Source organism: Maylandia zebra, linkage group LG7, assembly GCF_041146795.1.
Source record: "Maylandia zebra isolate NMK-2024a linkage group LG7, Mzebra_GT3a, whole genome shotgun sequence".
NCBI lineage: Eukaryota > Metazoa > Chordata > Actinopteri > Cichliformes > Cichlidae > Maylandia > Maylandia zebra.
The window spans coordinates 18,303,801-18,314,566 of NC_135173.1; the positions used below are offsets into that span (position 1 = coordinate 18,303,801).

A 10,766-nucleotide genomic window follows, 5' to 3' on the forward strand; every position below is an offset into this window, starting at 1 on the left:
AAAAGATGTTGCATTCAAAGAAATCTGACCAAGGATCATGCCCATCAGTACTCTGCCTATATCCAATCACTGAAAACGCTTAGTGGTGAAAATGCAGTGTATTTGAAAAACTGTAGTCTGTGTCGTTCTGTGTCACCTTGTGTGCTCAGCTGAAGTTTGACTGCAGAGCTTCCTAGCTGACAAAAAGTGATCTGCCCCCCAGTGGAAGGATTTGGAATAATAGAGGAGCAACTTAAAAGTGAGCTTCCTGGGATTTGTATTTTCTGCAGAAAGGCAGTGATGAGAAGACAACAGCAGACAAACACCAGCTCAGAGTTTTTAGTTTTATTTAAGGTTCATTTTTCCAGACCTGCAGAGGACAGTTCACTTCCTTTAAGCGCCTCAAATTTGTCGTTTTGTTTATTTTTTTCCTTGCAACATCATGTTAAAACCCATTGTATGACTCTGTGTTGGTTTCTCCTGGATGACTTTGTTCATTTTGTGAATACTGTTAAATAGAGAACAGCAGGGGGGGAGGATGGGGATCAGAGAGACAGAGCAAGATTGAGAGAGAAGAGAGCGGTAGAGAGAGCGAACACAGATCAGAATTAAGACTTCAAAAAGAAAAAAAGGTGGTGGTCAGAGAGGTTGATTTCAAATCCTAAAGGCTCCTTAAATCACTACTACAGTACTTGGTATTGTCTTGCGGCACCTTCCTTTGTGACACATGATCAGATACAGTTGTCAAAGTCATGTACAATATTGCATATTTTTCAGCAGTCCTGATGCTCTCCTTCCTATCGCTCAAGCTTCTCTCTCACTCTCTCTCATCTGTCCATTTTAAGGCCTCGTTTAAGCCCTCGTGGGTCAAACAAAGGGACCTGTTAACCCCTTTATTACCCTCGTTAGTATTCGACATATCCTCATCCATCTAGTCATTGTCCTTACTAAGTGGTGGCTGTCCATGTTAGGGCTAGCTATTGTAGGTACCACACAGTGGCACTGTGAGTCTAACCCTAGTGCTCAGGATGTGTGCCACGATCTCCCAAAGCCCTGGCTCCCTGCGGTTAGGCGATGCTCTATCCTCTGATACAGAGGTTCAGCAAAATTTTCCCTCCAGCAGGACGGGGCCAATGGGAGTTCCCCTCGACTAAAGAGAATGTGAGCCAAGTGGCCTCTCAAAGCAGGCCATTTGTGTCCTTACCTAACAGGGAGCCCATGCATAGCCTGTGCCCTCAACTTCCCCGTCTCATCTGCATTTTGACCTTTACTAACCAATTCTTAGCTTCTTTTTTTGTTTTTGAGGTTTCGTTTTATTTATTCATTTTTGAACCCACTCAACAAAAAGCTAAGACCAACCCCTCTTCTCTCCAGCCCCCTTCAGACATGCGCTTCTTTTTGTTAATCTTACACATCAGCTAAACGTCTAGATGGTCACTTTTTCTGTATTTCAATCACCGTCTTGTACGGCTGGACCTGACGGCATTTACAAATCAATTTGAAGTTTGATTGCAAACAGGCATGTTGGTGGATAGGCACGCACACGATGATGATTCACTAGGAGGCGGCTCTAAACAGCAATTACATGTACACAATGATAATTTATCTAATCGACTCCTTTTCTCATTCACAATGTGATTACTACAATCTTCTTTGATGTGATTTGCCTATTTCCAAAGACAGATCTGTCTCGATGCCTGTGTGTAAGAAGCAGGGTACGGTAGGAGAAGCAAAGCAGCAAGTCTTTTCTTTTTTTTGTCTCCCTTCCCTTATTTATCTGAATAAACATAAATATAAAGGTGACTCAAGACAGAATGACAACTCCCTTTGAACGAGGTGATGTCACGAATCCCATGTCTGAAAAGGGCTTCCCTCTATCATCTCTCCTTATTCTCGACACAACTGTAAGAATTAACCGTTTCACAGACTCCTGTTAAACTGGGGAGGATGAGGGTCTTTGGGGCAAAGCTTCAAAGAGCAGATTCACAGCTTGGTTCATTCCTCGAAAACTAATCAAGACTTCAACTTTCAAAAACACAAATGCTGTTCATGCTTAATTATTAGTTACTTTTAAAATAAAAAGACCTCACATCAGCTAATTTGTTTATTTGCCAGTTTGTGGAGTTAACTCTCATGTCACCACTGGGTGCTCGATCCTATATTGATTCTTGTGCTCTCCGTTAACAGTAAGCTACATAATGAATCCCATGTTACACCCAGAACTAGGTCTAAGGAGTGGTGAATGCAGCAGACAAAAAGGTACTGATAACTTGTGTGCCACAAACAAAACAAAATAAAATGCCTTCAGAGTGGACAAAAAGGAAGGATGAAGAGAAAAAAGATGAAAGCATGTTTGTTACTTCGTTAATTTTTCATACTCTGCAGATTGGTGTGTATTGCATTGGGAGGGGGAGGGGGGAGGGTACAAGATGAGTGGGTATAAAGTGGTAGTGGGGCAATGGATGGGTGTCTGCTGTAGTCTATGTTCAGTGGCGGTCCACAGCAGCACTCTGTAGCAGCTCTGTGGAGGGCTGTCCTGGGGGTCTGAAGGCGGTCTGGAAGCCTGGGGGAGGGGAGTGGAACTGACTGGCGGGATTGGCTGTGGGAGGGGGAAGGTAGGGAGCCCAGCCGGCGGCGGCTCTGTGGTGAAGAGGGATGTGGGCATCGAGGAGGCTGCTGTGGAGGGGCTGGGGAGTGGGCATCGCTGAGCTGGCAGGGCCGTCCATCTCTGTGAGCGCCTGCAGGGATTTAAGCCAGTGTGGTGGGTTATCGTCCTGGAGGCAGTCTAAACTGTTGCCGGCTGAGGCTGGGATGCCTGCAGGGAGTTATGGAGAGGGAGGACAAGAGATGAGTGATGGCAAAAAAAACACCACAACACAAATCTGACATAAAGACAATGATTTTTGTGATCAGCTGCTTTGTTGAAACATTTAGAGTAGTGCTGTCATTGGTGACTTTACTCATCATTTCTATTCGATATAACAATATATTGCTTATATGACACATCAAAATGGAAAAGTTATGCAACTTCATTTGAAAGGCTTTTCTTAATCATGTAGTTAAGACACTAAATCAGTTTAAAAAACACTTTAAAATGTTTTTTGTCTTTTCTGTTATCAGTCATAATAGCTGGCACACATTTACGCTTTATGCTAAAAAAATGAAACTCTTCATACTTTCTTCATTTTGTCATCCAAAGCTGTAAAAATTTCAGAACTCCAGGGTTAGTCTTGTGTGAGCTTGTCGCTCGCGCTCCTCCCTCTGCTCAAAAATGTCATAAATGACCACATTGTGCCAGTTGTTTTTACCCACTTCTATGATAGTTAAAAAAGGAGGAAGCATTTTGATGCCTGTAAAATATTTATGGTGCTCTTTCCTTGCTATTATTCTGCTAAATACGCTGATGGAATTTCCCAGGATATGTTTGACATTCAAATCAGACGTCATACCAAACTACTCATCCTCACTACCAGACCAGATGGAAAATGACTGCTTACAATTATGACTTGGCGAAAGATAATAACTTGATTTCCATTACCACAAAAGACAAAACAAAAAAAGAATCTAATAACTCATCCATGATTTGTATATACCCAGTTTTAAACTTGCTTAACCCTTTAGAGCCGATCGGAGCGGGAACGCTCTGTTATGCGTAACTATTTTTAAATCCCAGTAGCACTGCAACCACGTAAGCTAGCGCAAAAATTTTTTTTGCATATGAAACCGGAGGAGTTGTACTTACATCTGATGCCATCAGCTTGTCCTAGGTCACGGTTTCCTTCCACATATAGCTTTGCAAAAACTGCATAAAAAGCGCTTGCAGGAACAAAAACATAATATTCCAGAAACACGCTTTACCGATCTGATCAGCTGTCCATAACACTTCCTACGTTGGAATAGACGTCAGCGCGAACTTTTGCATTTCCGCCATTACCTGGCCGAAACCGGAAGTGACGTCATTTTCGCGGAAATGTAGTCTTTTTTGCGATCAGGGCCTCAGGGCCTATACTGCTCTTTTTAAAAGTTATCTTTGACTTTATGACTTTCTGTGTCGTTTCTGGGATGCTTAGGACTCATATTGCACTGCTGGAAATAGTTTATTTTGATGCATATGCTGCTTTTTTGCAAATTTGCAGTATAATATTTATTTTCGTTTTTCCTGCAGTGTATAAAAATTGGTGTATTTCAAAAATAAAACTATGAAGACACTCAAAATAAATTTCCTGTGGTGGAAAACTATTTTGTGCAACTTTTTTGTATTTACAGTTTTGAGGGATAAGCCTCATAAATTTCTCTAACTACAAATATATGTTAAAAAATCAAAAACGATTTTCAATTTTTTTGTAGTTTATTGCACTTTTTTGCAATTTATGTAATTACTATGCACTTAATGAATACATATTATTAAAATCTGGGCTATAATGGTTGTATTGATGTATAGCAACTTGAAATGCTCCCAAAAATGGCTCCACAGCATGTAAAAATATAATATAAGCTCTGGCGGACTTGGTTCTATGGTAGGTCTTAAAGGGTTAAACGTGTCAGCCTTTATCATGTTAAATATTAAATATCAAGTAATTTCACTAATAGTGCTGATGTTTTTACAGACCAATCTTTTAGGACTAAACAATAATTTCAAACAAACAAAAGCCCAAACCAGTTATTTTGGATTTTTGCTTCATAAAAGATGTGAAATGTTGCTGTGAACTAATTGCCAACCTGTAATAATAGCGGGGTCCATCCAACTGCCTGTGCCGTCCCAGCTCAGGCTGTGCGACATGCCTGCAGGTCCAGCTGGCCCACCAATGTGGTTAACACTGTTGGAGGATGAGGAGGAGGAAGAGGACGAGGAATTTGGGAGGCCCCCAAAGTTGATATTAATGTTGGGCAGAAGAGCCCTGAGACCATCCTGCCACTCTTTCACATTTAAGCCGTCTATAGAGCTGCTGTTTTCTACAAGAGAGAAGTAAACAGACATGTCAGCTCCTCAGGTGTTTTTGTGTTTAAGTACAAAACTGCATCTGCCAGCAAAAAAAAAATCAATACATGCTAATCAAAACAAGTATCATAATGCCATGCCGCGGCACACATGTGCTGTGAAATTAAATAGCTTGTTGATTGTCTGTTTTAACATGCACTACTGCAATGTGACACAGAAAGGTGCCAAAGTGACCCACGGGTCTGGTACCTGAGATGGGGATCCCTCCCAGCCCTGTGTTGTGCTGAGGCGGCAGATTCAGGTCCAGAAAATTACTGTGTGAGGCAGCACTGGCTGAATGGTTCAAGTGTGTGAGGTTATTCCGTGTGGGCACGCCCAACCAGGGGTGTCTGGCAGCTGGCTGCTGCTGACTGGCCTGGCTGTTGTGAGTGCTGGGGAAACTGAAGGAGCTGTAGATGGTTCTGTGGTGCTGTGGGACACGTGGGAGGCCACTGGGGAAGTGATGGGAAGCGCTGGGGTTAGGGTTGGAGGGTGGCAGGCTGGGTCCATGGTTGCTCCCCTGGGTGAGGGGCCCTGGGGATGAAGGGCTCTGATCCTGTACTGACAACTCCTTCTCTATCAGGTCGGCCAAAGCCTTGCGAGTCACATCGAAAGGATCAAAGCCCAGGTCGTCATCCTGCTGTTTGCTGGATGAGCCAAAGCCAAAGGCCGCCTGCCAGTCTGTGGAGGACGACACTGGTATTGTGTCTGAAGGGAGAGAAAACACAGAGGTTATAGGAGACACAAAACTTCGACTACCTGATAAACTTAGATGATAAAGATTACACCTGCAATAGTTTTGAAATTTCCTTACATGCAAATTAAACAAACTTCCCCTTTTTATTATAGTCTTATACGTTTGAGCTTGAATAGGTATTAGATACATTAAAACTTAAGTGCAACTTGTGCCTAAGCATTTTCTGCTTATCATTTACATTACTGGCATTAGTTATATTGGCTCAATGTTTAGAAAACGGAACATTTTTCAACAGAAAATTTAGAATACAGCAGATAGAAGTAATCTAAATGTTTGACAGCTAGATTAAACATGGTGTTATTCTACCTGATGTGAAGAGGCTCTGTGGTTCAGGGGTCATAGGCCAGTCGGAACTGCCGCGAGGGGAGCTGGGGAAGGGTGGCAGACCAGCAGGGAGGGGGTTTGGATGTCTGAAGTTACTGTTGTCTGAAAAGAGTGACTGGGACTCAGCTGCAGCACCCTCAAAGGGCGAACGGGCTGTGATGTCTGACATGCTGATGGGCACTACCAGGCTGGGCTTAGTTAAACCCGGGGGAGGGGAGGGCGAGTCACTTGTGGGTATCTTTATTAAAAAAGAAAAAAAAAAACCAAGAAAGAAGAAAATGTTTGTGAAGTTGTCCTTATTACTGCTGATTCATACTCAGATTTATATTCAAACAAAAGAACCACAGAGGTTGGTTAATGCTATATTACCTGTTGTAAAGTCTCGCCATTTACCATGCCGATAGACTCTGGAGGTTTGTCACTGGGACTGCAGGTAGAAAATTTATATATAGACAGAAAAAAAAAAAAGGTCATTGCAAAATAAATACACAATTGCTTTATTCAATAACATGCAAGTCCTTTTCCGGAGGAAAAATCCATGTACCTGTTACTGTCACAGTTAGAGGAAAAGGGGGACAAGGCAGTACGCTGGCCTGGACCTAGCTCTGTTTCTAGCCCATCTGAAGTAATAGCTTCTTGGTCTAGATAGTCTAGCAGTGGAGGGGACTTGCGGTCTTCTGAAAGCCCGTTGGACAGTTTGTTATGCCCTGACAGCGTCGGCCACCCATCTTTACCATTGCTACTGTTGGTTCTGTTACAAAGCAGGACAGAAATTAGCCTCCGCTGCACTGTGAGTAAATAATAAAAATACAACAAATCTAAATATTAATAAAAACCAACCTCTGTGTGGAGTTGGATTTACTCTTTGACTTTTCTGTTCCACAAGCTGGAGGTTGTAGAAAGCTAGGGTTAATTTTATAGAGGTCTTGGAGGAGTTTTTGCTCATACTCTTGATGTTTTCCTGCCTGAAGAAACAACATAACATGGGTCAAAAAGGTGCTTTAAACCACAACTGACTCTCATTGTGGGAAGAGGAAAAAAAAAAAAGTGTACCTGCATCTCCTCTTTAGTAAAGCTAGCTGCTTCATCCCCCAACTCATGTAGGTACATACAATCAGGTTTGGGACACTGCATACTTTTGAGGAAGTAACTGCAGTATTTTGTTGTGCCTAAAGAAGCCTGCAAAAGAAAGAAATAGAAGAAGAAGAAAATTTTACATAGAAATTCATACTAATTCTTTTCAAAGAATTCTTTATCTTCTCTGTGTAATCTACATTGTTTACAATGACGTTTGTGTTAAATAGCTAGAAGCAGAAAAGAAAATGAAGAATAAAATGACTAATTTTTGTGCACTTTAAAAGACTACTAAAATCACTAAAAATTAACAAAGATTTTTGGGTCAACTTCTCACCTTGAGTGTTCTGCCATCAACAACCACATTGTTCACACACTGTATTGCTCTTAGAGCATCTTCAGAGCGGATGTAAGTAACATAAGCGCTGGCACTAGGCCCCTAAAAAACAAAACAGGTAAATAAACATGCCATTGATGCGGTTGCATACTTTTATGAGCTCACTGTAGCTATGAAAGAGGATTTTCATTATTAAATTGCCGTTTTAACCTAATCCACCCTCCTCACCTGTGAACCTGCGTAAGATGTGCTATTGTTGATGACCACTTTATGGATTTTCCCAAACCTCCCAAAATACTCCGGCCGTTTTAGGACCTGTGGGTAAAACACAGCAACACTTGTGACAAAGTGCTGGAGATACTGAGCTCTTTCAAACTGAATATTCAACAGAATCACAAATCACGAGGAAGCTGCAGGTAAAAACATTTAAATATACATAAAGATCATTCTCCAACAAAGTACATTTAAACTTCACTGCATCTGTCAAGCCCAAATCTACAGTGACACAGCCACTTCCTTAGCTGCATCAAACTGAATACCATAAGTTTCAACGCTCCTGTCACAGGTAGCTGAAGTGTAATGTCAGCATTACACTCACCTCTGGGTCAGCGAGTCGCTGCGAGAGCCCCACCACAAACACCAGATTTCTCTGGACCACTCTGACACTGGCCAGATGCTTGCGGTTTTCTGTCACCTTTTGCTTCTTCTCATTCTGTTTCTGCTTCTTTTCATTCTTTATCCTTTGGATCTCCTCCTGTGACAGAGGCTTGTACACAGCAGGGTCCTCTGGATAAGGCTACACAAAAACACAAAGAACTGCGTTACAAACAGAAATATCTCCCATTCAAAGGAAAAAAAATTACTAATTTAAGGCATGGTTACACACAAGCTACACCTGTGTAATTCTAATTACATGATGTCTCCTCCAACAAGACTGCTGAGCCAGACAAATCATCCTCCTGTTTAATGAGCTTAATGGCATCTACATCCATTTCACCTTTCTGCATGCGGGGCAGAGGCCGTTCTCATCTGTACGGATGCGGTGCCAACAGAAGCGGCAGATCTGGTAGCCACAGGTGCAGGGGAAGAAGTTGACGTCATCAATCTCCAGCGGCTCCATGCACAGTGGGCACTCCATGGGGTCGTCCTTCATTTCAGGGCTGTGGGACATCCTATGGCGCAGCAAGGCTGAGTACTGAAGCGGATCACAGAGCACAGGGCTACCAAAACATAAATGAAGAGTATAAGAGCTCCACTCAGAACTGACTAAATATAGCAAGCAATATATTTACAATTTATTTAGAATGACTGAACTTGTTGTCAGTGCAGATGCTTAACAGCAGAAAGGTATAGCTGTTTCAATTGACATTCCAACGTGACAATATATCAGTGAACACGCCAAAATACTTTTAATTGCATTTTTAAATGCAATTTTTTGAATGCCAAAACAGTTACTTAAGATCACCCAGCATTTTAAAACAACGTTTTTTAATCAAATGACAGCACAAAGTAGAGAAGCACCACTATAATAGCTAAACATCAGTATCAGCCTAGTTGATTACCTGGAGATTTTTAAAACAATCTGGTCAAGATTTTTTGCTTCTTTTGTAAAAAAAAGAAAGAAAAAAAGACAAAAAAGGGGGGGAGGTATAAATGAAAACAACAACACACCCACCCCTATCGGCATCAGCTATAGGCCAAACTGTTATTTCAAACATTGTATCAGCTCAGGATTTCAGTGCTTCCCGAGTAATACAGCTGAAAATCATTGTGCTACACACAGAGCTGTAATATTTAAGTGATACATCAAAGATTAAGAAAAAGGTGTCAACAATTGACACATTTGTGTCTCAATACTATTTCAAACGGTCCTAAATTAATATATCCGACCGTTTTCGTTAGTCCTCAATAACAGTTAAATATATCTGAGTGTGCTACATCGCGCAAAGAGAAACACTCATCGGTAACACCTCTACAGATGACCACGAAAAGGCTTGAATAATAACGGGTCATTCTGGCCTCCACAGATGGAAGATTTGTTGCATTCTGTTGAGGTCTTTTCATTGGGCGGCACTGGTTTTTCTAGCTAGGTCTAAAATAAGCCAAATGGGTGTACGTACCAACCCAATCCTTAAAAAAACAGAACTAATGGTCGCAAAGTGATAATGCGGATGTTGTGGTATCTTTCTTGGGCTGACACGTCATGGTCGACGTTAAAGACAAATACAATAAAATAGGTTTATTTAGGAATGAATCGCCTGTTGTTGGCATTTAAACACCAGCCTGTTTTCTACGTGACAACACCGCTGCCAGCAGACGAGCCCATCGAGAGCTCGATAAAAACCTAAAAGACTATAGACATCCAATGCCGGGCAGCATTTTCGCAAATAACCCTACACGTACACGGCTATCGCCGTTTAGCATTTTCACTCGCAGACATCCCCACTAAAGTCGTGAACAAATCGTGTTGGCCAAGCTGGTAACTTTAGCTGCTTAGTCTCCTGGATCGTACGTTATGACAGATGTTATTTGACTAACCACGGGCTAAGCTAACATTAGCCGCGACCTGGCAAAAGACGCCGGTCTGATTGAGACCAAGTATTCCGTGACAACTGCGATGTTAATCACAAATATAATGCATGTGGACATGAGACGTTCCCCAATATTGACGTTCGTAGTTTAAAAAAAACGTATGACATAACGTTATGGTGCCCCCCTATATAAAAAGTGACAGCTTGCTTAAGCTAACCCGTAGTTAGCCGGCTACATTATCAGAGTGTACGAGGGTTTGGAGTTGAGCTGACGACGAGGCCTTACATAAGCTAACACTGAACAGGGAACAAGTTGTTGGCACTATAAACAACTGTCATTGTTCAAGCGACATTAAGATTAGCTGGGCAGAAATTCATGAAGAGTGAGAAAACTTTACAGTCAGTCAGTAAAATCGCAACAGACATAATTGCCCTTCATTTATTGAGGCAGAATGGAAGCTGGCTAGCTCAGCTAGCAGCTTGGTTAGCGTTACTTACCCTGTCCGTATTTAGCTTAGGATTCCTCTCCAAGGGAGTCACACTAAATTGGGCGGGGACTGCGAGCCAATGTATCTGAAATGTCAAAATATCTATAGAGGGTTACGTAAGATACCAGTAGTTGTGTTGTTCTGTTGTAATTAAAAGGCTATAAAGATGTTTTGCCCCTTTCTTTTCTTGGTATTGTGGAGACAATTTACGCTCAAACCACCATCTTAGCTAGCATTATAGTTGGGAGGAGGGAGTGGGGCAAGTATTCAGTGCCACTGAGTCTGCGCAGATGGGCTG

General features: G+C 41.9%; 1 protein-coding gene across 1 annotated transcript; it reads right to left on the reverse strand.

Annotated features, from left to right (window-relative positions):
* Positions 1-309: 309 nt before the first annotated feature.
* cnot4a (CCR4-NOT transcription complex, subunit 4a) lies at positions 310-10,724 on the reverse strand. Its single transcript, XM_004563733.5, has 13 exons — positions 10,479-10,724; positions 8,447-8,669; positions 8,048-8,245; positions 7,678-7,764; positions 7,450-7,551; positions 7,092-7,217; positions 6,879-7,003; positions 6,583-6,789; positions 6,408-6,465; positions 6,021-6,276; positions 5,168-5,665; positions 4,699-4,932; positions 310-2,794 (listed from the first exon to the last, which is right to left on the reverse strand). The coding sequence occupies exons 2-13, from the start codon at positions 8,618-8,620 to the stop codon at positions 2,466-2,468; spliced, it is 2,394 nt and encodes a 797-aa protein (XP_004563790.1). The 5' UTR covers positions 8,621-8,669; positions 10,479-10,724; the 3' UTR covers positions 310-2,465.
* Positions 10,725-10,766: the final 42 nt, after the last annotated feature.

Bases quoted from the DNA above. Each gene is read 5' to 3' on its own strand.
- cnot4a (XM_004563733.5), bottom strand. From the start codon at position 8,620: ATGTCCCACAGCCCTGAAATGAAGGACGACCCCATGGAGTGCCCACTG. The intron at 6,466-6,582 runs GTACATGGATTT...TTCTACCTGCAG, and splicing joins TCTAACTGTGACAGTAACAG to TCCCAGTGACAAACCTCCAG. The intron at 4,933-5,167 runs GTACCAGACCCG...TCTCTCTTGTAG, and splicing joins GGGAGGGATCCCCATCTCAG to AAAACAGCAGCTCTATAGAC.